This window comes from Corythoichthys intestinalis, chromosome 14 (assembly GCF_030265065.1).
Source record: "Corythoichthys intestinalis isolate RoL2023-P3 chromosome 14, ASM3026506v1, whole genome shotgun sequence".
Taxonomy (NCBI): domain Eukaryota; kingdom Metazoa; phylum Chordata; class Actinopteri; order Syngnathiformes; family Syngnathidae; genus Corythoichthys; species Corythoichthys intestinalis.
The window spans coordinates 31,033,880-31,059,776 of NC_080408.1; the positions used below are offsets into that span (position 1 = coordinate 31,033,880).

Sequence of the window (25,897 nt, forward strand, 5' to 3'; positions counted from 1 at the left end):
TTGTCGTCGGTTCGTCCGATTTCCTCCTCAGGAAGGCGGCGGCGTGCATAAAAACACCGAGAGGCGTCGGATGGCTTTTTATGGATACTTTAATTGATCAAAACAAAAACGAGGGGGATGCAGCCACTTAACTCCGCGCTACCTGCGCTCTTTCCCAACTCTCACCTATCTCGCTCCCTCTCTCTCGCTCGCCCACTTTCTTCCGCTCCGCTCAATTTTACAATGCCGGTCACATTGAGAATAACAGCGGTCCCCTTGGGGGTGCCGGTAACAACTGCTTGCATCGCGAGCGCCCGCCATTCTAAACTTTATCCGCATGTAATTTTTTTAAACCCGTCATTACCCGTCGGCGGTATCTTTTGCCCGTCGACGCATTTACGTCATCGATGACGTCGACAAAGGCGAGTAGTCGGGACAGCTCTAATCAATTTACATGTTAGTGTTAACACAGGCAGCACAGATTGTTCGAATTTTGCCCACGAACAATCAATGAAGTGATAAGAACAATCATGCAATCTTTTAGGTCGATCTTTTTGGGTAAAAACTGCAAGCCAAGTCCTTAATCTGCTGCTTGTTTTGATTTAGGGCGTATGGCGATGTACATCCACACTGGTGCTTTGAAGCTGGACGCTGTTCAAAACATTCCACTTCCTAGCATATATTAAGGCGCTTCCAGGAGTTCACACAACCAAGCACAGCATATAAAGTCCCGGATTGTCATCTACGTCGTGCTGAATCCATTTTTGGCGAATCCATGGGTTCTTCTGGTTTGATTCGGCAGTTTAAAACTTCGTCTACTTCAACCACGATTCATGGTGTTCTGTCTATAGCGGAATCCCGTAGCAGCAAATGTCAAAGATGGCGCCGCACAATTTTCGCTCAGGAAATTTGTCTATACTGTAGGTGTTTAAGAATTACAAATCGTTTAACAGACTTTCTTGTAGTTATTCTCCAAACTCGTAGAGTTGTTTTTGGTAGCCCTTTTAGTTTTTGTCTTAGTCTTGGTCATATTTAAGTCATTTCAAAATGTGTTCGTCTTCTTCTAGTTTTAGTCGACAGTTACTCAAAATGTTTTATTCTGTAAAATTCTAACGTTTTAGTCCAAAAATAAAGGTTTCCAACCATTACGAATAAACACACGAGTATGTATTGTAGCATCTACAGGGACAACACCAACTTCGTGATGATAATACACACTCAGCAGGAAAAGCAGAACATTATTTTGAATTAAGACAATCTAAAAGCCACAAACTTTATGTAAAAAGAACTTGTCCGAGAGTTTAAGAGGATGCTCGCCACACGAAAGTTGATGCTAATGCTAACGCGAATGCCCCGCTAACGCGACAAGTTACATTTAGTGCGTGACGATCACTTAGCACAGACTTTTAGAGGGTAAAACAAATCTTACCACGTAATTTCAAACAAGCAAGATGGAGCGCAGCCTAGCTTGAAACACATCCTAAACTATGACAGAAACTATGTTGCATTTTTGTCCCGTCATTGTCTCATCAGATGAAAACTGGCATTCGTCTCATTCTCTTTCTAGTCTCCCGAGCCATGTTTTTAACTCGTCATCGTCACGTCATCGTCATGAAAAAAATAGTTTGACGACAAAACATTTTCACTACCGTCATTGTTGAGACCCTGGAAAATTACTAAAATTAGTAAAAATAGTTACTTTATACTACATGGTAGACCGGGAGTGTCAAACCTATTCCACAAAGTGCTGCAGTGTCTTTGTTCCAATAGATCCAGCACAGATAGTTCAACCAATGAGGTTTCTGCTAAAACAAGCAGCACCTGACTGCAATGACCTGATTACACTTGTGACACACCAGATTGGTGAAAAGGTATTCATTTCGTTTGGTTGGAATGAAATCCAGCACCCATTGCAGCCCTTTGAGGACCAGTTTGACACCCCTGTGATCGGCTTTTTGTGCTTTTCAATCATAGATTTTTTAAAGACTTTTTTTGTGCATATGCAAAGCAAATTTCACATTAGTGAATGGTTTGATTTATGTATTTATGATTTATATATTTTTTTCCATTCAGGAAGAGAATACTGATCTAAAATGGCCACTTCAAACTGAAATCGTTATTCGTCCCATATTTTTAGGGAGGTCTCCTTGAGATATTTTTGTGGTTCTAAACATCTAGCACATATCGACCACATTTCAATTTGCTTGGTCAAACTGGCTTTGTGAGTTGATTTTTATTTTATAACCCAAATGGCAGAATTCTTTGGTCTTTACAGGCATGGGTTCTTGGAACATTTTTGAAGATCTACCCATGACCAAATTTTGTGTGGAGGTCAAACTGGCCTTGGGGGACATATGTATATATATTTATTTGATTTCATTCTGAAGGTCCGTCCTGAGCCAAAATTGCTGCTTTAAATGAAAGTTGCATTCTTCCTGTGTCTTTAGGGGAATATACTATTGAGAGTTTTTTTGTGGGTCTATTCTTGATAGACATGCTAACTAAATTTTTGCTGTCTTGCTGGGTCAAACCGGCTTCCGGGCGGAATTTTTTTTCTTGAATTTTAGAGGGTTACACTGAGTCAAAGTGGCAGGTTCATGGCAGATTGGCAGACTTCCAGTGTCTTTTCAGGCATGGGCTTTGAGACTTTTTGTCCGTCTACTGTTAGACGTCGGCTGTTAAATGTCATGTTTGTAAATGAAACTGGCTGTGTGGACTGAATTTTCAAAAATGTTCTAAGAGGCACTATCGCCACACGTTTCAATGGTTTGAAATTTATCCTAATGAGGTGCTAATTAAACAGCTATCAGTGTCGCTTCCATGAACTGATGCAAAGCTGCAATGATGTAAGACGATTGATTTATGACCTTGTTTGCTCATCGCAATTTTGATCAATCAAAGCTGACGCCTCTTCTGTTTTTTTTTTGTTTTTTTTTACAGCACGCCATCCGTCACCTACGCTCAGCATGACAAGCTTGCTCTCACGGCATCAATGTGGCAAAATCACGTCTTGAAAAAAAAATACATACAAAAAAATAACATCCATCATCCTGCCACGGGTTATTTATCTTCGTCTGCGCTTCACCCGTTGCTGCGACTCGTTTTCGCTTCTCGCGTCATAGCTTCTGTCTTTTCGCGCCCACCCCCCTCCAATTTTCCGAGTTGGGAGAGATGTGGTGCCAATGCTGAGAGGCGACCATTCACGCTTACATTACAGTGGTGTAAAAGTATTTGTTTTTTGTCTTAGTTTTTGCAGTGTTTTGTAGTTTTTCATGTTTTGAATCCATTTAGATATTGACCAACTTTGCTGCCATTCACAAAAAAAGTTTTATGGAAATTTAGCGTCAGCAATACGTATGTCCGTTGTACATGGTTGAAATTTAGTAGCAACACAAAAAATTGTTCATCTGGGAGGATGTCCAAAATTGCTCTAAACTGACCCCTTTAAACCAACAACCCCCCCACCTCAAATTCGAAATTCTTAAACAGTGATCCCTTATGAGCTGCTTTAGCGGATTCAAGTGGACTCACTCAATGAAGCATTTAATAACGTAGAAAAATGCTTGTCTTTATTGGTTGAAAATAATTCGGTGGGACAATAACATGTTTAAAACTTGTAATTATTACATTTGAAGTGCTTAAAATATATAAATATTACATAATTTTTAAAAATAATTTGAATTAAACATGTCTTATATGTATCTCTTTCAGATGGTAAATCTGAATACATTGAACACAAACACAACCCCCCCACCCAAAAAAAAAATTACTACTATTACTATATTATTAATTACTATTATTACTACTTCGCGGTTTTTCAATTATCGTGACGGGTTCTGGTCCCCATTAACCACGAAAAGCGAGGGATCACTGTCAGTGTTGTCAGTAACGCACGCGTTACTGTAATCTGATTACTTTCTTCAGTAACGAGTAATCTATCGCATTAATTTTTCCAAGACAGTAATCCGATTAAAGTTAGTTTCCCTTGTGCCTGTGCGTTACTATTTTGTTGTTGCCTTATAATGTATGTAGAATGAAGAATACTGTAGTCATGTATAGGGATGGGAATTGATACGATTTTTACGATTCCGATTCCATTATCGATATTGCTTAACGATTCGATTCTTTATCGATTCTCTTATCGATTCTAATTTCGGGAAAAAGAAGAACAAACATTTTGATTGGCATCAAGTTTGTTTAATCAGAAGTCACAACCTTACAAACTCACAACAAGGTCAAAAGAGGCCCAAAGCCTCAATGTTAACTGTGGCAATAAGTGGCAAATGCACAAGAACGTGTAACATTTTACTGAAACATTTTTCTAATAGAAATAAATAATATTGGTGTATTTTGGCATATAGGTCATTGTTCTCCCTTTGGCAATGTCCCCAAACTTTTTCCTGTGAGGGCCAAATAACTTTTCCCTTCTCTGATAAGAGGCCGGAGTCAGTTTGTAACAGAAAAAGTGTGACGACTGCAGGAGTGCGTAAATGTAAAAAAAAATTATTTTTTTCAGAAAGCCACAATCAAATAACCCTCTGTGGATTCTTCACGGAACAAAAGTAAATAAAATAAAAAATAATAACATAATATAATAATAATAAATAATAATAGCACTATTAATTAGATAATAACCAAATAACCCTCTCTGAGTTATTCACTGAAAAAGGCCAGGAAATAAATAACACTACTAAGGGAGAAAAAAACAAAAAAAATTCAAAATGCTCTCTGGAATTGTTCAGGGGGCGGGACCAAATATGGAGCCGCGGGCCGTAGTTTGGGGACCCCTGTTTTTATTTAACAGTATATTGAAATGCATGCCTTTTAGTTTTTATGGCGCTTTCACGCTCAAGTGGTGGCGCCCTTGAGCTTCCTCACGCGAAGAAGAGCGCGCTCACGTGAAGAAGAGCGCGCTTACACGCGAAGAAGAAGAAATGCCGCATCCAAGTGAGTGAGCGAGTTAGTGAGTAAGGGAAACACTGCCACGAGCCTACGTTCTTTGTTAATGTTTGTAAAACATCTACAGAGCCAGCGCCTGTATGTATCATCTTCTGTGTTGTTGTTGTGTGTTTCCACTCGCGATCGGACACTTAAATCCAGTTGTGTAGTGGTTTAAACGATGTGCTAATGCTAGCGAACGCATGCTAACTGTCTGTTATTACTGTGTTAGCAGCTAATCATCGCTGATTTACGTTGATGCAAACCTGTTTGTTATTGGGGACGAAATTGATTTGTTTCATTTCTATTTTTAGTTTCAAGTGATGGTTGAATAAAGTCAGCAAATTATTATACCAACGTCTTCTGCATCGTCATTTGGGAGTTTAGCTAGCTGTATAGCCAGGACTGAGCCTTAGCGTCTCGGTGAGGACAGTGCAGTCTATTCCCTCCCGATGCAGTTATTTCCATCTCGCAATGACTGCAAGTCGCTTTGTTGTGATTTTTCCTCGTGAAGTGAAGACACACTTTCGAGCGTTCGAACCTACGTGCTGTCATTGTTATGTTTACGGCGGAAATGCTCCTGCTAAACTATCGTAACCTTTCATTTTCACCCTTTTTCCTGGTGAAGTGTAGCCAAACTTTGAAGCGAGTGGTTCTTGGCGCCATGCTAGTTTGATGCGTCTGGACAACAAGACACGTCACGACGCAATATGCGTCTTTAGGGATCGTTAAAGGGATCGTTAAGGCTTTTTCATTGTGATGTCGAGGCCTCGAAAAACTCGGAACCGGTTCCGAATTGGAATCGGATTTCGATTCCCATCCCTAGTCATGTACGAAGAGCATTTCTCATCGGGGGGGGAAAAAAAGGGGTCACGTGTATTACGGTGCTGTCTGAGGCTGAGCGCTGTCTGCCACGGCGGTCAACAACATAGCATTCTGACGAGGCAGCGAGGCTAACAGTGAAAGGCAGGATATATACCGCAAATGGATGCCTTTGCTCACTGGAAATACAGCCATTACTTCACATTTCTGTCCAGTAAAGATGACCAAAATATTGCCGTCCGTTGCAAACTTTACGCTGGCTGAAAATGACTGTCGGTCGCTAAATCAACAAAGAAGCACTTGGAATTACAGTACAACGCGACAAAACTCGAAACAGCCTACAGGTAACAAGACAGCCAGCACTTCTACAGTTTGTAACCAGCCTTTATGCACATTTTATTGTCAGTGTTTGTAACCATAGGCAGAGTTTTACTTTTGTGGGGCTGGGTGTAAAGCATGTTGATGACAAACAAAAGTCAAAAGTTTGGACACACCTAAACATTTTTACGTTTTATATATTTTCACTACTATTGTAAATCCTCTCGGAATACATCAAAACTATGAACGAACATGTGGCATGGCCAAAAAATGTGAAATAACTGAAAACAGGTTTTATATTCTACATTCTTCAAAGTATCCACCTTTGAGGTGTTGCCAAACTTTTGGCCAATACTCAAAGCTCAGTTGTTGTTGGTTGCGTTTGAAAGCTTAGGTTTACAGAAATTCTAAATATCCATCTTGCCTTCACATGTGTAGTTTTGGCTTAGCAAAGCAAAAGCTAGTGTCTTAGGTGCTGGTCAAATGATCTGCTCGAAAAATGATTTTGACCCATTATGAAATATGTTGTTGGATTCTTGTTCATTTCATTAATTTTTGTTGTTTGTTTTATTGCTTTACAACTTTTATAGACAATATTTTAACAGCTAGGTCTTCATTTTAAAGGGGAAGTTCAGAATTTTTGACATTAGGCTTTATCTTGGAGTTAGCGGGGGTTTATTTAGTCGTTGGAGTTGATTTGAACAAATTCCGTGCAGTTTGTCAGTTATTTGTTAGTTTCAGGGCTCCAGGGTGGCTAAGCTAGCGCGAGTCAATGGTGGTTGAAATCAACTCCATCGAGTAATTAAACCCCGCTAACTCAAACATTAAGCCTTATGTGAAAAATTCAATTACATGTGATGGCATTTTTTTGTTGTCATTTTGATGTTGAGGCAGCAAAAGGAGAAAATTTGGTAAAAAGTAACTGATAAGTTACTTTTAAAGTAACTTAATTACTTTGATAATAAAGTAATCGGTAAAGTAACTAGATTACTTTTTTGAGGTGTAATCGGTAATTAAATTACTTTTTTAAGTAATCTGTGAAAACACTGATCACTGTACTGTTCTAAGTGCTTTATGCAACTCTAAATCTATACCCTAACCCTGGTTTGAAACTCTGACCTCGTATTGAAACCTTAATTAGAAACCCAAACCGTTTCCTTTGGAAAACCTTTGCAAAAAATCAAAGCAATTTCCAAAGGTCATTGACCCCTTTTACTCTGCTTCTCACTCCCCCCCCTCTCCCCCTCCTGGGCGAGCGCAGGTACAGACATCCGTTTAGGAGCATCAGATAATTGCACGTGAAAAGGTGCGTTATTATAAAACGCTCCCAGAGGGGCCTGGCCATAATGAGAACTAATTACAAAGTCCCGCTCTGGTGTGACGCGGGAGTGTTATTTAAGCCGTGTTTATGAATTACGATGATGTCGTCATGGCGTCGACATCTGTCGGCGGTCTCCACCTGCCATTACAGCTTTTTCCCCCCTCCCGTTTTCCAGCAAGCGCTTTGTGTAACGGCTCATTTTCCTCAAGTGTGCCGCCCGTTCTTTATATCCGGGTCCTTATTTCCCACCGCGTCCATCTCGGCTCGTCAGCTGTCTCCGCGGTGGAGTGCAGCCTTGAGAGGCTTTGGCCGCAATCGCGCTGGAGAGAAGGCTCATTTTCTCATTTCTCTCTCCTCTCCTGCGGGCGGCCTTCAAAACGCTCCCGTTCGGACTATTCGCTCTCGCCTCTCGGAGAAAGTTTGCTCGATACTGTGAAAACTTTCCTTCACTTCCCCGAAGGCATTTTGCCGAAAAATAACACTTTTAATAACAGAGGTTTTGGCATGTTTTTTTTCTTCACACAGCCTAGGTTTTAGTTTTACCTTTTTAGGAAAGCCCAAAAAGTAAAGTGTTGGCAGTGGCGCCTCCAGAAATTGTTCTTAGGGGTGGCCAGAAGGTGCCACTTAAAATCTTGGGGTGGCACACCAAAACTAAAAGCCATAATTTCAGGTTTTTATTATGTTGTTGCAGTAAAAGGCCAGAAGAAAACGATCAGAAAGACTTAAGGAAACGCCTACTGATATACTTTGATGTATTGTGCTATACCGTATTGGCCCGAATATAAGACGGCCCTGATTATAAGACGACCCCCTCTTTTTCAAGACAAGTTTTAAAAAAGACTTTTTGAACACCAAATTAATTTTTATAAAGAAAATAATTACAGTACACAAATGAAACAAATGATTATAACAATATATTTGAGAGAAAAAGCATGTTATTTTGCCTCATTCAAATCTTAATATCTGAACCAGGGGTCGCGTTAACCGAATATTTTCCGTCGTTGACCGGTTTTTTAAAACGGTGACGGAAAAAACTGAAGTCCATCTGTAATTTTGACAGGTTGCAATTCACACCCCAGACCACGGGTGGCGCGTGAGCATATTAATTAGCTATTGTCTCTCTTAATGCATGACGTCGTTGGCCTTACTCGGAAAAATGTCAAGGCAACTGAGTGTCCGAACTAAGTCGTCTGTCCGAGGCAAAAGTCCAAAACCTCATGACAACAGCCTCTGAAGGAATCCCACTTGAGACATTTGATTATGCACAAGCGGGCACGCAATTCAAGTCCATGCGCACCAGGAGGAAGACTGCATTCAGGCCACAGCAGGTAAACTGTTAATTTCATTGTTCCATATGTAGCCTACCTACTGGGGCCACAGTCAGCTGATTTTGTCACTGCGGAGAAAAAGTTACATATTCATATGCTTGATGGCACGGTGTGGATTCTGTTAAGCTTGTTCGGACAGAATATTGTAGCGTCACCAGGGTCTGGCGGCGGCACCGTGATTGACACATCAACGCGAGGTTCTTATTGGTGCACCCGGTGTGCCAGCACATCATCCAATTGGTGGACTAGATTGCCGCCTGTGTATATAGTTGCCTCTTTTACTTTGGGGGCGGAGTTGTTGTTTTGTTGGTATTGCTGGCGGTAAGCAGAGTAAAAAGATGGAGAAAAATACCACGACTTCCGTGTCTAATTTTTCGCCGCCAAGCAAGCATTACAATATTAATTAAAAATGAATGAAAACTAAATACTATTGAATATGTCATTATTATCATTTTAAAAATTTAAGTGACGGGTAAAAATAGATTATGACCGGATTTTTATGACCCTGTCAGTCAAAATGACAGACAACGAAAAAGTCTAGCGCAACCACTGATCTGAACATTTAAATATGTAAACTAAAGTGCAATTCCATTTGTAAATGAATGGCTTCTTGTTTTTGAAATGTAAATAAACCAATCTATTGTGATAAAACAACAAAATTGCAATAACTACATTAACCATCAAAGTGAAGTCTAACTGTAACTGTAGTCTTGAAACAAATCTGAATAAGGAAAAACATTGCAATAAAATAATGCATACTGGTTAAATTTATGAGTAGCTGAGATCTGTCATGACAGAACATCGCTCCAATGATATCTAGCGCCATCTAGCATCGTGAATGGGTATAACGTCTAGAACACGAATATAAGACAACCCCCTCTTTTTCAGTCTTATTTCTATGCAAAAAACACCGTCTTATATTCGGGCCAAGACAGTATTTAATGTTACTAAGGGTTTAATGTGCATAGTCACTAACAGTACAATCAACATTTTGAGTTCCACAGCTACTAAAATCTGACACAATACTGCAGCGGCGCTGGAAGTCACTGTAACCCACATGAGCAAAAGTGCACAATAAAAAAAAAAAAAATGTGTTGGTAATTGTATCAAATTTTGCTAAATATATTATTTCACATTTAATTAGAATTTATTTTTTAATCAACGTAATGATAAATAAATAAAACGATTGCAAGCAATAATTCAGCCTATTAGTTGCTCATATGGCAGGAAGTCCCGCCCTCGTATGTTTCAGTTGGTAGCACGATAGGTTGCAGAACACAATTGAGCGGCAACGCAGACAGACAGAACTGCCTAACTGGCGAGTGAACACACAACCTGGAAAGCTTATCTACAGAAAAGAAAAACGTGAGTTAAGTTAATATATTGTTGCAATTTATGATAAATTAGGTACTATTCTCTCTACGAACGAGTTTGCTGTGCTCTGTATTTTGTTTTACTCGCCGCTAGCGTTAGCAAAAAGTCCGCGCTAACGTTAGCATAGCGTGCTAACGTGCTACGTTGCCATTTTATCTATAGAGCAAGACCAACGCGTGGAGCGACAAAACGCGGCCCAACTGTGTTCAAAACACGGTGTGAGAGATCGGTGAGCATGTAGTGAAGCTCCTATGTTCACAGCAGTAATGTGTTTTTTGGGGGGGAAAAAAGAAAAAAAAAGTGCTATATTGTTATGTGTATGTTACATGTAAGTTTCACCACCTCATTGAGTTGATGGAAGGTTTGAGGTTTCCTTAATTTTTACTCAAAGGAGAACAAAAAAAAAAAAAAAAAAAAGAAAAAGAAAGAATTGTTAAGCTGTTTAAAATTGTTAATTGTTTAAATATATATACTGTATGCTTTCTGTCAATTTCAATTATTTTATGTGCAATGTGAATTTAGTTGAAAATGAAAAATAGATGTATCTCATCATTGAGCGACAGATTTGAATTGAAACTCATAATTGATCTGACACTGTCCATTGACAGGTCAGGTTTTTTTTTCCCCTTAGACCTTGTTTCAACTGGTCTTTGTGTCAGATTGGATATTGGACCAACTGTTCTGGATTTTGATGGCGAGCTAACCACTTGGATCTAGATTGAGATAACCTGGATACCTCTTTGCTGCATTCTCTTGGTGTGGTAGGACAAAAAACAAACAAACTTGGAGCTAATACCTCACCATTCAGCATTACACTGTGCCTTACATCGACAGGACTTTGACATTTTTTTTAATGGACTTCTTTTGATTAATATCCCGGGAACTGTGAACTGAATATCTTTTTGTTAGGACAATTTTGACTGAACAATTGCACATGTGTAATTTTGCATAAGGATTTGAAACAATTTCCCATGCTGAAGAAAAAAAAGTATTAGAAGTTTGATTGTGCCACTATTTTTGGGGCAATAGATTGAAAATCAGAAATTCCAGTTAGACTAAAAGGTACTGCCTAAATATTCTAACTTTGGAAGGGTGCACCCAAACCAACCCAAAATTGAAAATATTGAATTATTTATTGGCCAAATATAGGTTATAAATGTGTATATGTGTTAAAAGTGGGTTTTTTTTGTTGTTTTTGCATATGTATAAAGTTTGTGTTTTTTTTTTTTCACTAAAGCTGGCAATATAAAACTCTCTTGTAGTCTGTCTCAACTTAATCACTCCACTAAGCTCGAGTAGACGAACCTAGTTGTCCACAATTATTTTATAATTTGGTACAAAAACAAAAGCCTGTGTTACATCACTCACAGCTTTTTTGTTTTTTCCCATCCAAAAAGAGGCGTTTTGGTCCAAATTTGTCATGATTGCGCATTTTCTCCATACATGCTGGATAGTTCACATACTACTAGTAGGCTACTACAAAAGCAGTGTGTGTTGGAATTTTTGTATTGGAAATAAAAGCGCCCGTGTACTATAATGCAATTCCCTGCAGCTAGAAGGCTATGACACATGAACACATTTGAAAAATAAAAGGTCCAATAAGCCTCGGTTTAAAACCAGGGGGTGCTGCAGCACCCTCAACACCCCGCTTCTCGCGTCACTATTATACTGGCCACTGGGGTGGCCAAAAAATTTATAGGGGGGACCATGGCCACCCCTGGCCACCCCCTGGTGACGCCATTGAATGTTGGTTCACATGAAAACCAAAAGATATTAGAGGAAACACTTTAAACCAGTGTTTTTCAACCAGTGTGCACACTAATGTGCCAGGAGAGATCGTCAGGTGTGCATTTTTTTTTTTTTTTTTTTTTTACGTCACCAGGTGGAGTTGCAGTTGGAAGGAAGGAGTAGGTAGAAGGTTGTGGTCGTTTGCAGCTGAGGTATTGCTCGTGTTGCGTTTAAGAATTGCTCGGATTTCTAGCCATAAACTACCTTGCAGTCCGTGACAATGCGGACACCAGCACGTCTACTGTACATTATTTGATTAGACTTGTCAAGTGTCGATATACACAAAAGTATCCTTTCCATTTTATCCATTTGTGACGACCGTCAATCCTCCTCCTGTGTTTTATTCCAGCACATTGTCGAGGACAGCAAGGTGGCTGATGGCTAGAAATCCAGGCAGTTCTTGAACGTGACACAAACAGCTTTCCAACCGTCGCTTCAAAACAAGTTGATGGACTATTTTGTTCCCCTTGGTGAAGAGACATTATTACTACCTGCCTGCAAACCATTTTCAGAGAGATGCCCGGCCCAGACGCGGTTAAAGACATTGCTAAAGTCCCCCCCATTTGATATTTCTGAGCTTTTCAAGCCTAACTGCTATAAAAAAAAAAATACAGAGACTGAGAGCTGTTGACGAAGATTCCTGCCAGGATATCAGCTTTGTGTTCATCTAAACAGGCTAAAGTTTCACACCAAGTAAGTAAGTAAAAATATTACATTACTTTATGATTAAATACACTGTACAGAAAGTAATTTTGGAACAAGTTTGGTTTATGGTGTGCCGTGAGATTTTTTCAAATGTAAAAACGTGCCGTGACTCAGAAAAGGTTGAAAAACACTGTTCTAAACTTTTTAAAATACTCTCTTTTCTCTCCTTTTGTTTATTCATCAGTGGAAGGTTTTACAAAATGAAGCAATTTCACCCCCAAAACGTCTTAAAGGTAAAGTTCAGAATTTTTGACATCAAGCTTAATATAGTTAGTCAGGGTTTAATTAATTAGTCGGTGGAGTTGATTTAAACAAATTCCGTGTAGTTTGTTAGTTATATGTTAGTTTCAGGGCTCCGGAATGGCTGAACTAGCGCAAGTCAGTTGGGCTGACCAGCATGCCAATAAAAAACAACATATGCATATATGAAAATCATCGATGACCCATGCAATCAATAGTGTTGGCTACTGTATGTTTTTAGGATAAAGTTATTAAAACCTCCAATTGCATGTCAATAGTTGAAGTACGGACAGCAACATTTGTAATCCAGAAGCTTTGCAGAGGGGCAGGGTGGAGTGATATCACATCGTTTTTTTTTCACCGCAGTTTTTTTATGTCGTAGCCAGCAGCAAGTAACCACAGTTTATATTTTTCCTCGTTCTTCATAGGGAATTTGTGGAAACTTTCCCATGCCCATTTCTTCTGTTTTCACAGCCCCTAAATGCACATTTCACCATGTGGCCGGCCAGCAGACTGATGCTGCATTCGTGGAAGGTGGGAAGTCAGAGTTTACAACCTCCGACCTGGAAAAATACCATTGGAACGCCTACACTATTTGTTCGCCTACGAGAAGGCAGGTTTGCTGTAGGTCAACATGTCTTTTGATGACCAAAATAAAAAACAACTTGTCGCGATCAGCCATCTTTGCCGTTTACATTTGCTTGGAATGCTTTGAGGTCGCAACTTGTACACTCCGAGCGGGATAAGTCCGACTTCCCACCTTCCTCGAATGCGGCGTGAGCACGAGTGGCCGAAGCACTTCTCCTTAGTCGAATTACGGATCTAAAAAAATAGTCCTGCAGGATGAAATGAATTGCGGCAGTTTTTTTGTGACATCATTTTGGTCACATGGGTGTTTTGGAGCATTTTGAATTAATTTGACTATGTCGGATCTGTTCGTAAATCTGTATCGTTTTTTTATTGGCATGCTAAATTGGCCCAATTAACTCGCACTAGCTTAACCACTCCGGAGCCCTGAAACTAACAAATAACTTACAAACTGCACAAAATTTTTGTAAATCAACTCCATCAACTAATTAAACCCCCCCGCTTACTCGGAAGATTACGCCTAATCTCAAAAATTCTGAACTTCCGCTTTAATCTATGTATTAAATGTTCGGATTCTAATTGACAAGTCTATCCATACAGTAAATGCCGGAAGAATAAAATAAGGATTTTTTTAAAGAGGATCGTGGACGTGGCTAAGTCGAGTTTCCTTTTAGTGCGATAAGCAGTAACCCTAACCTGGGTGAGAATAGTGTTTCACTTTGTTTATATTTGAGTAGTAGTTATGGGATTTACAGCCCTCACATACATGATATTTGCTGAAAAAAAAAACATTGGCAGTTCCCTCCAGAGCCAATATACACTTGGTAGTGTCTTGATTCACATACAGTAGGGGAATTTTGTGTGTCACATACCTCTTTTCTCGCCGAAGTAGAGTGTCTGCTGCGCCGTGTTTGACCACTGCAGTGACGAGTTGTCGCTCTCGGCAACATGGCAGGTCAGTGTGACAGCTCCGCCCACTGAAACTGTCTCGTCTGAGGTGACAGGCTGCAGGGGGTCGTCGTCTGAAATGGAAAAAGAAACATGTGAAGATGTGCAAAACAGAATCCCATCCAGAGATCAACAAATCTAATTGGAAAGCATAACCTTTGTTACTAAACCTCATTGTTATGTACAGTACTTTAAATAACACATGAGTTGTGGACACACCCAAGTGTGCCAGACAGTCCATAAAGGCTCCAGTGTAAGCAAGTGAACAAGAAGACAAGCAGCCAGAATGTCGATGAGCGCATGGAATTGCACGTGCAAAGCCTCCACAGGGATCTGTACACAGTACCCTGCGAGGATAAACACCTGAACGCTGTACTCTCAAAGGGAGATGACGTCAACTAACAGAATACTAACAATACGGAAAAAAATCAAGATGCTAACACTAATTTGAAAACATAACATTTAAAACACAAGCATTGGTTTCAAACCTTTACCTTGAATGCTAACCCTTTCAAAAGCTAGAAAAACTAATTGAATTCAAACTTTAAAACTGACATGCCAATTTCTCTTGTAATTCTAATCTGAAAATTTAACCTAATCACAAACTCCTAATCACAAAATCCTAATTTAATGGCCTGAACCTTGTTTAAAACTCTGGCGCTAGCTTTAAAAGTCTAATTTGTAACTCTTCTTGAAGCGTCACTAGAAGCTCTAATTTGACATCTAAATTTAAAACTCTAACCTTGTCTCCAAACAATATTTTGATCCACAAAACTAGGATTTAAAGCCATGCGTTAGAACATTTATTTAAACATCTAAGTCTTATTGCAACCATTAAAGACCAGGCCTTTATTAAGTTCACCTGCATCCTTTCCAGACAATACTACAGATGGGGCAGTGGGAATCCCAAGCGCCCTCACGCGTTTCCTGCTACTGCTTCTCTCCATTCTTCTGTCTCCATCCTCCCCCCAGTCCTATCTTCCCTGCTCCTCCCCCACCCTCCATCTGCCCGCCTCGTCCTCATCCTCTCTCGCTCTTCACCTCCTGTTGAGGCTCCCCATCCTCCGCGATAACGCCGGGTACAAGCGAGTCGTCTGATTGGACGATAGCGTGAGGAGTAGGGGTGGGGGCTGATGTGTTCGTGTGTGTGTGTGTGTGTTAAGGGGTCGCACACCCTTCATCTTATTATGTGTCTGAGTTTGCATGCAGGCTGTTTGTTTTACACCAAGAATTTATCAGGCAGTGTAGCGACGTATCTGGCTGATTTATGAGCCTTCTTCTCTTATCTGCATTGAGGTGTATGTGAATGTGTGTGCGTGTGCGTGAGTGTGAGAGACACTACTGATGATGATGATGGTGTTAGAGGTGCAAGATGAAGAAAACAGCTGACGAGGTCCAGTTTGATGTGTTTGACTTGGCCCATGCACTCGTGTGTGTGATACATTACATTGCACAAACACACAACCACACACACACGGAAGCAGAGACTTGGAAGTAAGCATTCCCGTGCGACACACATTCCGACACACAAACACACATCCATTGACAAATACATAACACACCAAAACAGTACACACAGACACACAGCGGGAGTAATAAAAAGGGAAAATATAAAGGATGTATGTGATTAAACACACGTTTGATTTGTTTGGATGTATAAATAAACCTGCAACAAATGCACACAAAAAGCACACACTGTATCTGCCCCCCAGAAGCATCAAACTATGCCCATCTGTCTCCAACTAGCCCCACCCCACACGTAAGCCTACATGGTGGTGTGTGCGTGTAGGGGTGTGTATGCATCTGTGCCCTACAGACCACCTCTACCCTCCAAAAGACCCCAATGCTATCCTTTGTGTTGCTCTCTGCCACCATAGGGGGGTAAATTTATATCGTATCAGAATGAGAGTCTGGTCATGATAACAAAAACATAATGTTACCAGCATCATAGAAGTCCTTTTAGAACATAAGTCACTGTTTACCCTTACAAACTGGTGACTAATCTTACAACTTTGTAAATGGTGTGCAAAATGAAACAAAAATAAAACTCAATTTTTAAAAATAATATAAATTTATTAGTAACATATAACCTGGTGCAATCAAAGAACAATCAATATCTTCAGCTACATCATGATTACTAAAATTTAACAGTGACTTTTGTTTTAATTGTATGTAGCACTTTTGGCAATTTCTATCATGTCTTTTGATGGCTGCACTTCATGGCACTTCAGCTCGCAATTCACTTTGACTTGAAGGTAGTTCGTTAGTGTGTCCAATTATAAATTTAAAAAGGTCAATTGATAAAATTAACTTACCGATGCAATTTTTCACTCAGGGAACATTTATTTTGCTAATTCTGAGAAGTGATCAGCAATAGTGGCAGGCAAACTGCGTTCGGCAACAAATTGGCAGAATAAATCTCCGCTTTCGTCACTTTTCATTCTGCAGACTTCATCTCTATGACCAGTGTTGTTAATCTTACTTTTAAAAAGTAATTAATTACAGTTACAAATTACTTCTCCTAAAAAGTAATTGAGTTAGTAAATCAGTTACCTGAATGTAAGAGTAATTAGTTACTTGGCAAAGTAACTGGTGTTACCTTTCATGTTTTTTTCCAATTGAAAAAAAAAAAAAAAACATAGTAACCTTTGCTATGTTTGGAAGTCATTTAATGTCGTGAATCGACTGTTAAAGTTGTTAAAATTGCTCCCGTTTTTGCATTAGTTCGTTTCTGTCTAATGGTGTATACAATGAGGTTAACATTGCGAAACAAAGAAATTTGACGTGGCACTCCAGGATAAACATACATGAATGAAACAAATAAATTATAAATAAATAACAAATTTAAAAAATTGTATTTTCTCCTTAATTTACTGGCAAACGGAGGTCGGAGGAGACAGCGGGTGTGTAGGTAGAGGACAATACTGTGATCCATGTTGTGAGCTGTATTGTCTAGCAAGTTCACTCGCACCACGCGCATGTTTTTCTTCATTTCAATGGTAAGTGCCATCTTTTTCCTTTTTTCACCACTACTACCACCTGCACTAACCTTCTTGGGACAAATGATGATTTCTCTCACGTGAAAATCTGCCGTGCTGCCGTATTGCGAGAAAACAATGAAATTGTGACACTTGTAAATCGTCATATATCGAGCATCTTCTCATATGTCAAGACAGATGACAAGTCAAATTTTACGTGTATATCGAAAGAATCGTATATTGATGCGTTCGTATGTCGAGGTACCACTGTACTTCAGTTTCCTCCCATACCGCAAAAGCATGCATGGTAGAATGATTGATCAGTCCAAATTGTCCCCATGTCTATGTGAATAGTTGTTTTGTCTCTTTCTGCCCTGCAATTGGCTGGCAACGATTCAGCGTGGACAAAACCTAGTTAGTTAGTTGGCCCCTAGTTAGCTGAGATAGGGTCCAACACCCCTGCTACCCTCGTGAGGATATGCGGCTTGAAGAATGAATAAAATACAAATAGAAATGAAACTAATATTAAAACAAATTTAAACTTCAAAATAAAATAAAAAGAAATGCATAATGCAAATACATAGTAGAAACATTAGGAATATAAGAAAAATATTGTATATACAGGTAAAATATGAATTAAAAGATAAATTATACAAAAGGCAAAATATATATATATATATATATATATATATATATATATTACATATATTAAATTATGTAAGAAAAATATATCCTGTAAGAGATCTACTTGATCATTGAAATAATCGGGGGGAAAAAAAAAAAAAACACCCTCCACCTGCAGTCGTTTCTGGTCATAAAAACTCTTAGCCTCCTGTTTCACCTCTGCCCCCCTTCAGAGAGGATAAAATTCAAAACAACCCTACTCAACAGTTCACCTCCCCCCATCCCCCGGGAGAGTGCACCAACAGCCGCTCACACCCATTCCGCCCTCTGCTGCCTGTCAAACACGGTTAGCTGAGACAACCACCCCCAGAGTCGGACCCCCGCCATTATCAAAACGGACGAAGAGAGCATGCTGGCAGCAGGGGAGAAGTGATGCGTGGGCGGGACTCGGTGGGGATGGGGGGCACGGCCTCTGATAAAAGTCAGAGAATAAGAGTTTGAAAATGAGGAGACGGCGAAGGAAGGACGCAGGAGACATAAGCACGTATGGATGGATGGCGGCAATGAGGCGCAATGACAGGGTGACGGCACAAGAGGGGAAGCCAGGCACGCTGAAAAATGCCCAAAGTCAAACAGGAGAAAGAAGAAGAAGGCAAAAATATATATAAAAATGAAGCCACACCGACTTCCTCATAAAAGCAAGCTGATAAGACCCCCCAAAAAACAGGAATGTCACACAGTTGAGACCTGTGCCAAGGCCAAATAATTCTCAAACTAAGCATGCGCCTCACAAAAATGGATAACTATGACGCTCATTGTTACAGAGAATGAAGTTCAGACCTCCAAACAATCAGCTATCAACAATCTAACTAACAACCAACTAACCAAGTAACAAAAGACCTACCCAACTAACCAATCAACTAATCAGACAACTGACTAACTGACTGTTATACTCACTAACTAAATACAGTAATTTTCAAATGATAAACTGCTACTTTTTCTTTGCACATTCTGAACCCTACGACTTAACGACTTAAAGTCTAGTGTTTCTTATACTGTATATAGATTTTTACAGGCTATTGACCGGTCTATCTTTTGCTGTATATATCCCATAGTACAATGTGGACACCTCCGGTTTATAGTCCGGTGCATCTTATAACTGAACAAATGCTGTTTTCTTGTAAAATTGGGATAGTGCAGCTTACAGAATAGCCAGGTTTGCCTTGTAGTCCAGAAATTACAGTAATCAAATGCCCCCCCCAAAAATAAATAATACATAATAACGATCAATCTGACAAACTAAGTCACCAATCCAATTAACCCATAACCCATATATTAACCAAACAACCAACTAATCAACAAATCTACCATCACAAAAACTAAAAAAATATATATATATATCGTCAAACCAGTAATAAATTTATCAGCCCACTTTTCAAATGATTAACCATCTAATTAATGATCTAACGAACTAATTAAATATCTGACAAATTAACTTACTTATTGGACAACTACCTGAATGACTAGCGGTTTAACTAATAAATTAAAAATTAGCCGACCAACTAACAAACCGATCAATCAATTAGACAATCCATTTACCAACCAACCAATCTACTGTACTTACAATTCAATCATGAGTCATGACACAAAACCACTGAAAAACATCAAACCAGTAACTAATCCACAACACCACAAATCATCTGATATACCATCCAATCAACAAATGAACTAACAAAGTGACTTGAGTAACAAACTAACTTACAGAACTAACATCCAACCTAACCAACTATAAAGACAACCAAGCAACAAATGACTCAAATACGAAATTCCAACCAATTGGATGTCTTACTCGATCTGACAGCGACCTTTTGGCTTTATCGGATTTTGCCAATCCAAACAATCAAACTAACAAACTAACTAACTTTGTTGTTTATGGCAGCACTTTTTAGTTTTGTCGTAGTCTTTTTGATGAAAATACTTATTACTCTTAGTCATATTTTTGACATTTTAGTCACAAATGTTGTCTCGTTTTAGTCTCCAGTTACTCAAAATGTTTTCGTCTACAAAATTCCAGTTTTCGTCCATGAATAAATAAATAAAGGTTTTCAACAATTTCGAATGAACAGACAGATGAGCACATATTGTAGCATCTACAAGGACGCCAACTTTTTGATGATGATAACTCAGCAAGAAAGCAGTAAATTATTTTCAATTAAACCCAACTAGAAGCACTCTGATAGAATGTTTGTCATGCTAAATTTGATGCCAATGCTAATGAGAATGCTATGCTAACATGACAAGTTATATTTAATGTGTGATGATCACTTAGCATAGACCTTTAAAGGCTAAAGCAACATTCCTTATTCTCTCTTGCCAAGATAAAACTAATCTAGCTTGAAACACATCCGAAACTCCAGTGAGGGAGATCGCAGCACATCACACGAGTGACAAGACCCAAACACGGCTACAATGCAAGCTGACGTACTCCTGTACAATAGGAAAATGTCCCGTATCGTGAACATATGACAGAAACTATGTCGTATTTTCGTCTCATTGTCATCGCGTCAGACGAAAACTGGCATTTTTCTCGTTATGTTCTAGTCTCCCAAGCCATATTTGTAGCTCGTCATCGTAACATCATCGTCATAAATAAATTGTTCGTTGACGAAATATTTTCATTATTGTCAGTTTACGAAAAGAATGCTGCTAACTAATAAGGAGCTGACCAGCTAATGAAGCAATCATGTGACAAACAACAAAGTTGCTTCCTTAGGCTTCTTGCTTCCTGTAATGAATTTTGCCCTTTCGGCAGCACTCCCAATGTCTGTAAGAGTTTGTCCGGTGATCCCTTGCCGAACACAGACACTTTGTGTGTCGTCTTCACGCTGCACAAAGCCGGATTATCAGGCAGCCCAAACAAGAGACTGAGCCTCCAAGACCACCGCGGTACATCCCATCACCCTGCTAAACCCCCGTACCATCCATCCCTGAGGGCGCTAAATCCGGCGTACGCGAATCAGCGTTACAAATGCCGGCCCACACAACACAGGAATGCCACCCACCCAACTGACTTCCTAGGATAAAATGTCAAGTGCACAATGTCATGACCTGTGCATCATTTGGCCTACTGGCAAGACCGGGACGGCTACAAAACAACGACAAAAATCACCGTATGCTAGTGAGAGCCTAAACTAGTACACTTTTTTGGGTGTTTTCTTTAAGAGGGAGGGGGTTCATTCAAGGTAAAACGGCCTTGTCGTAAATTACAAGACTAGACAACAACAATAGGTTAATTGGGTCATATACAACACACACACCCACAAGATAAAGCGAGTGAAATCTTTAATGTGCTGGCAAATGTTGTGGGCTGCCCTGCCAATAGGCCACTTAAAGAAATGAGCAGTCAATTACACCGAGTCTGCCATTTTTTCCCCCTTATTCTTTTAACGACTATCACCGGAGCGGTGAAAGGAGCTTTCTTATGGCATCTCCCGTTATATCATGTGTATACCTTTATTTTCTTGCTATATTAATACAAATCCGTGAATGCGTGACAGGAATTGTTAAGTGTTTAGGCTGCTAAAGCGTACCAAGTGTAATTTACTTGCATATAGCGCGCATCTAAACAAGTCAAATCTACACTACTCAATTAACTCATTTGCTCCCAAAAATGTATAAATACATTCTATTTTTAATTGCTTCAGTGTCCCAAAAACGTATTATATATCTATTGCGTGTTTTTTTTTTTTTTTTTGACAGTCGGGATCTATAGATTCCCATGTATCTAAGATAGAATGCACAAAGCTCATGACCCATTTTAAAGCAATAATACTGGCCACTGGAGGGGAGTAGCGCATTTGGTAAGACCCCTAACCCGATTCAACCAGTACAGCGTAGTTGAATCCTTGCTGCTCGCCGAGCAGAGCCCGCGTTGTCATGCTCGCGTCCCCCGCAGCCTCCAGTGTCCTGCACGGAAACGCGCACGGCCAAACCAGTTCCCCCCAGGAACACAAGTTCCCCAGGCGAACGAGGCAGTGGTCACCATAAAAGAAAGACTAAAAAAAAAAAACATCTTTACGAGTCAGGCAGCAATGAGGGAAAAGTTTAACCTGCTGTTGCGGCCACAAAGCGTCATCTCTCAGTTAGTTATGTATAAATAAATTGTTACTTTGCTATCAAAAGCTCTATTTGTCTGGTTGTTTATGTTATTTTGTAAAAGGAAAACATTATACAGATGTTTGCGATGTAACAAAAGCAAAAAATAGCTGTGTTAAAGTTATGTTTGAAATGTATGCGTTTACAAAAAGCTAATTTTCTCAGTTTTTTCATCAGAAATTGGAAAATTGCTCAAACTAAGCTATTTTCTAATGCTGATATCTAAAGAATGGAAAAAGATTAACTTAATTTTTTTTCTGCTGAAAGAAGAGAGTCTAATATTTCTTTTGGTGGGTTCCATAGCAATAGAACAGAATTATCTGTGGGCCTTGCAAAATCAGTCAAAATCCAGTAAAACGGCCGGGAGCGAAGGGCCTTGCTCCGGTGAAAATGGCTGGGAGTGAATGAGTTAATATCACCGTATAAGTAAGACTTACAATATTAATAATGAACTTGAGAAATGATGGTATACTGTACATTATTGCTTGTGTACCATCCATCAATTCCTTGTCCTCTGTCTTGCACTGCCAGCCAGCAAGTTGGGTCACAGAACCACGCCACACACGCACCGCTTGCGGCGATAATGGCGTGAATGGCACAGAAAAACGCCCTCAGTGGTCAATTAGTCTACGTTGGCCATGTCTGGCGTGTGTAGACGATGACAAACCGCCGAACGCTATTGTTCGGGCAGTCTCCAGCAGCCATTGTTGGTCGCTCCCCTCCCCCACGCCAACGAACTCCCTCCTTTGCAATGCCCCCCCCCCCCCCCCCCCTTGTCGTCTTTATCTTCTCCCGCCAGCACTACATTGATCTCCAGTGCAGTGATTGGGAGTGACAAACGTGGGCCACGTCTGAAAGGTTGCCTTCGTTAGTCGTTAAGAGGCGCCCAAATTCCTCAAGAGATGTTGGCGGGGGCGGGGTGGTTAGCAACACACATGGGCAGTGGTGGTCCCAGGAGGGGGGCATGCATTCGAGACGATGAGGGGGAGAAGATTCGATACACTCGACTCAATCAAAGTTTGGAACACTCTCTACACAAAGCTTCGCGAGTTTGTGTGAGATGGAGAGCGTCTGAGGGGCTTCCAGGGACACACACTCACACACAAGCACTTCCCAAAGCACTGCGCGTCCTTGCCAAAAGACGACAAAAAGACAGAGAGGGAGTTTGTCTTCAAATAAAGGACGTCCAGTCTTGGTAACAGTTACACAATGTGCGTTTGTGTGCGTGTGACGGGTGTGTGCGTGCGTGTGTGTGACTAGACTGATGAGAGTAATGCGCCTTAATTTATTAACGTCACATCACGATGTGGCGGTTTAAAACTTTACTCAGTGCTAAGAGAAGAAAAACAAATTAATTAAATTCAACAATGGCTTTAAATGATTAACTGATGATGAAATGTTGATTAATTTGCTAATCAATTAACTCATGAGCTTCCATTGACTGTGAAAGGTTTCAAATCCATTCCAACTGTGAGGGCTTGCAGTGAATGTTTCAGTGCCATTGACGCCAATAGACGTCCAATCCATTTTAACTGGGACTGGGCTGGCGGTGATTACCGTAATTTTCGGACTATAAGCCGCTACTTTTTTCGCTCATTTTGAACCATGCTGCTTATAGTCCAATGCGGCTTATTTGTTGATTTATTTGAGTTAATAGGTAACACTTTATTTGAAAGCGGCGCCATAAGACGATTATGACACTATTATGGACATTAATGAATGCTTATGACAGATGTCATTAAGTATCCTTCAACAAACTACTACCAACACACTATGGATGTCCAGCTCGGATCTTTTACATCTATTTAAAAGTTAGATCATTTGCCAGATGACACAAAATGACGACAGTCATAAGCATTCATTAATGTTAATGGCTCATGTCATAATTATGATGGTCTTATGACAATCTTATGGCACCACTGTCAAACGTGTTGCCAAAATACCAGAGCTAGCAATTAATGAAACAACTGGAAGAGTAACTGAAGAAATAATCAGCACAGAACATGAATTTGGATTTTTTATTTACATCTGTAGCGCTGCAAGGCATGCTATGAGGTATGTTGGACGACAACAGAGTTGACAGCAGGTAGCAGCAGAGGTTGACTGTGTGCGCCAAGGGAGCAGTGATGGCCAAATGAAGCTTTGCAGCCAATTGGTTCAACGCTTCATGGTGGTTCATTTGGTCTTGTGACACTCTTATGATGCCGCTGCCAAATAAAAAGTTACCGGTTAATATCTTTTGGTATGAATATCCCATATTACAGTGAGGACAGCTGGGGCTTATTGTCCAGTGCGGCTTATCTATGAACAAATGCCGTTTTCGTGTCAAAATTGGTGGGTGGCGGCTGATAGTCAGGTGTGCTTTATAGTCCGGATATCACGGTACTCACACTAGGCCCTCCTTGTTCAAATAGACTGGATGTCTGTTGCCGTTAATGGCAGCCAATAAATGAACTGTTAAACATTTAATTCAAATGAAAGTCATTTAGTGACAAAAAAAACCAAGTAGGTCTATCAACCCAAACAGAAGGCAGCCAACTCAGTTTCAAAAGGAGCAGACATTTTGTTCACAAAAGTCGAGTGGAATGAAGACAAATAGCTGCCGCGGATCAACGAGTGCACACGAAACTTGTAAGCAAGGCTCTAATGCATGTAAATGATGTTATGAATCTAAGTTAATTATCAAAGAAAAAAACGGCAGATAATCATCAATCATGGCGGCGTTTTATCCCACCGCGTGCTATCTAATGTATTTGCCGTCTAGATGTAAATGTACTTCTCGTCTGTGGGCGGAGGGAAAAAAAAGGCACTTAGTGCTTGATAAAAGAAGCAAAGAAGTCATTTTCCTCCAATAAAACGCCCTGAGATGCGCTGACCGATTACTGCATTTCAGTCAAAGGCCCCAGACTATGGCACATTAGCTTGAAGCAAGGGGGAATAGTTTTAAGGGGGGAAAAAAGGAAAACTAAATTAATCACAGAGCACATTTGCACTGCAGTTGTGGACAGGAATGTCGATCTTGGAAGGCGAGGACCATGTCGCCTTCAGATACAGTCGGAAAGCAGAGCACAAATGTCCTGAAATGTTTCAAAATGTTAATTTCTCAGAGCTTGTAGTTGCATTTACGGGGAGTGTCATTTATTATAGAGTATTGATGATATTGGATTGTTATTTAAAACAAAACTACAAATGAAATAAGTGCATTCCTTATGGAGGGTTGCTCAAATTGTTCATGTACACAAATACTTTTCACTGATTTTTCACTTGAACCTATTTAAATAGCTCACAATGATTGTTCAGAACATTTGTAAATATTAAATGAGATTTTTTTGTTTGTTTATGGCATTTCTTATTCATTCAAACAGACATAATATCTAATTGGCGTCTTTTTTAAATTCATTGTGTGCAATTAATACCTCTCTGAAAATATATAAAATACAAAAATACATATACATACATACTGTACATACATTTATATGTATAGACAGTATATACACATATAAATACATATATATACATACACACATATATATATATACACACAGACAGACAGACAGACAGACAGACAGACAGACAGACAGACAGACAGACAGACAGACAGACAGATAGATATTAGGGTGTCAAACGATTAAAATTTTTAATCGAGTTAATTACAGCTTAAAAATTAATTAATCGGAATTAATCGCAATTCAAACCATCTATAAAATATGCCATATTTTTCTGTAAATTATTGTTGGAATGGAAAGATAAGACACAAGACGGACATAAACATTCAACATATGGTACATTGG

The 25,897-nt window shown here is 39.7% G+C and overlaps 1 protein-coding gene across 2 annotated transcripts in view; it reads right to left on the reverse strand.

Moving 5' to 3' along the window:
• The window catches only part of cadm3 (cell adhesion molecule 3), a 206,648-nt gene that overhangs the window by 101,533 nt on the left and 79,218 nt on the right, over nt 1–25,897 (reverse strand). For both annotated transcript variants that reach the window (XM_057857228.1, XM_057857229.1), the window contains exon 3: nt 14,274–14,423. In XM_057857228.1, the coding sequence (XP_057713211.1) occupies nt 14,274–14,423 (150 nt within the window). The remainder of the gene's footprint in view (nt 1–14,273; nt 14,424–25,897) is intronic.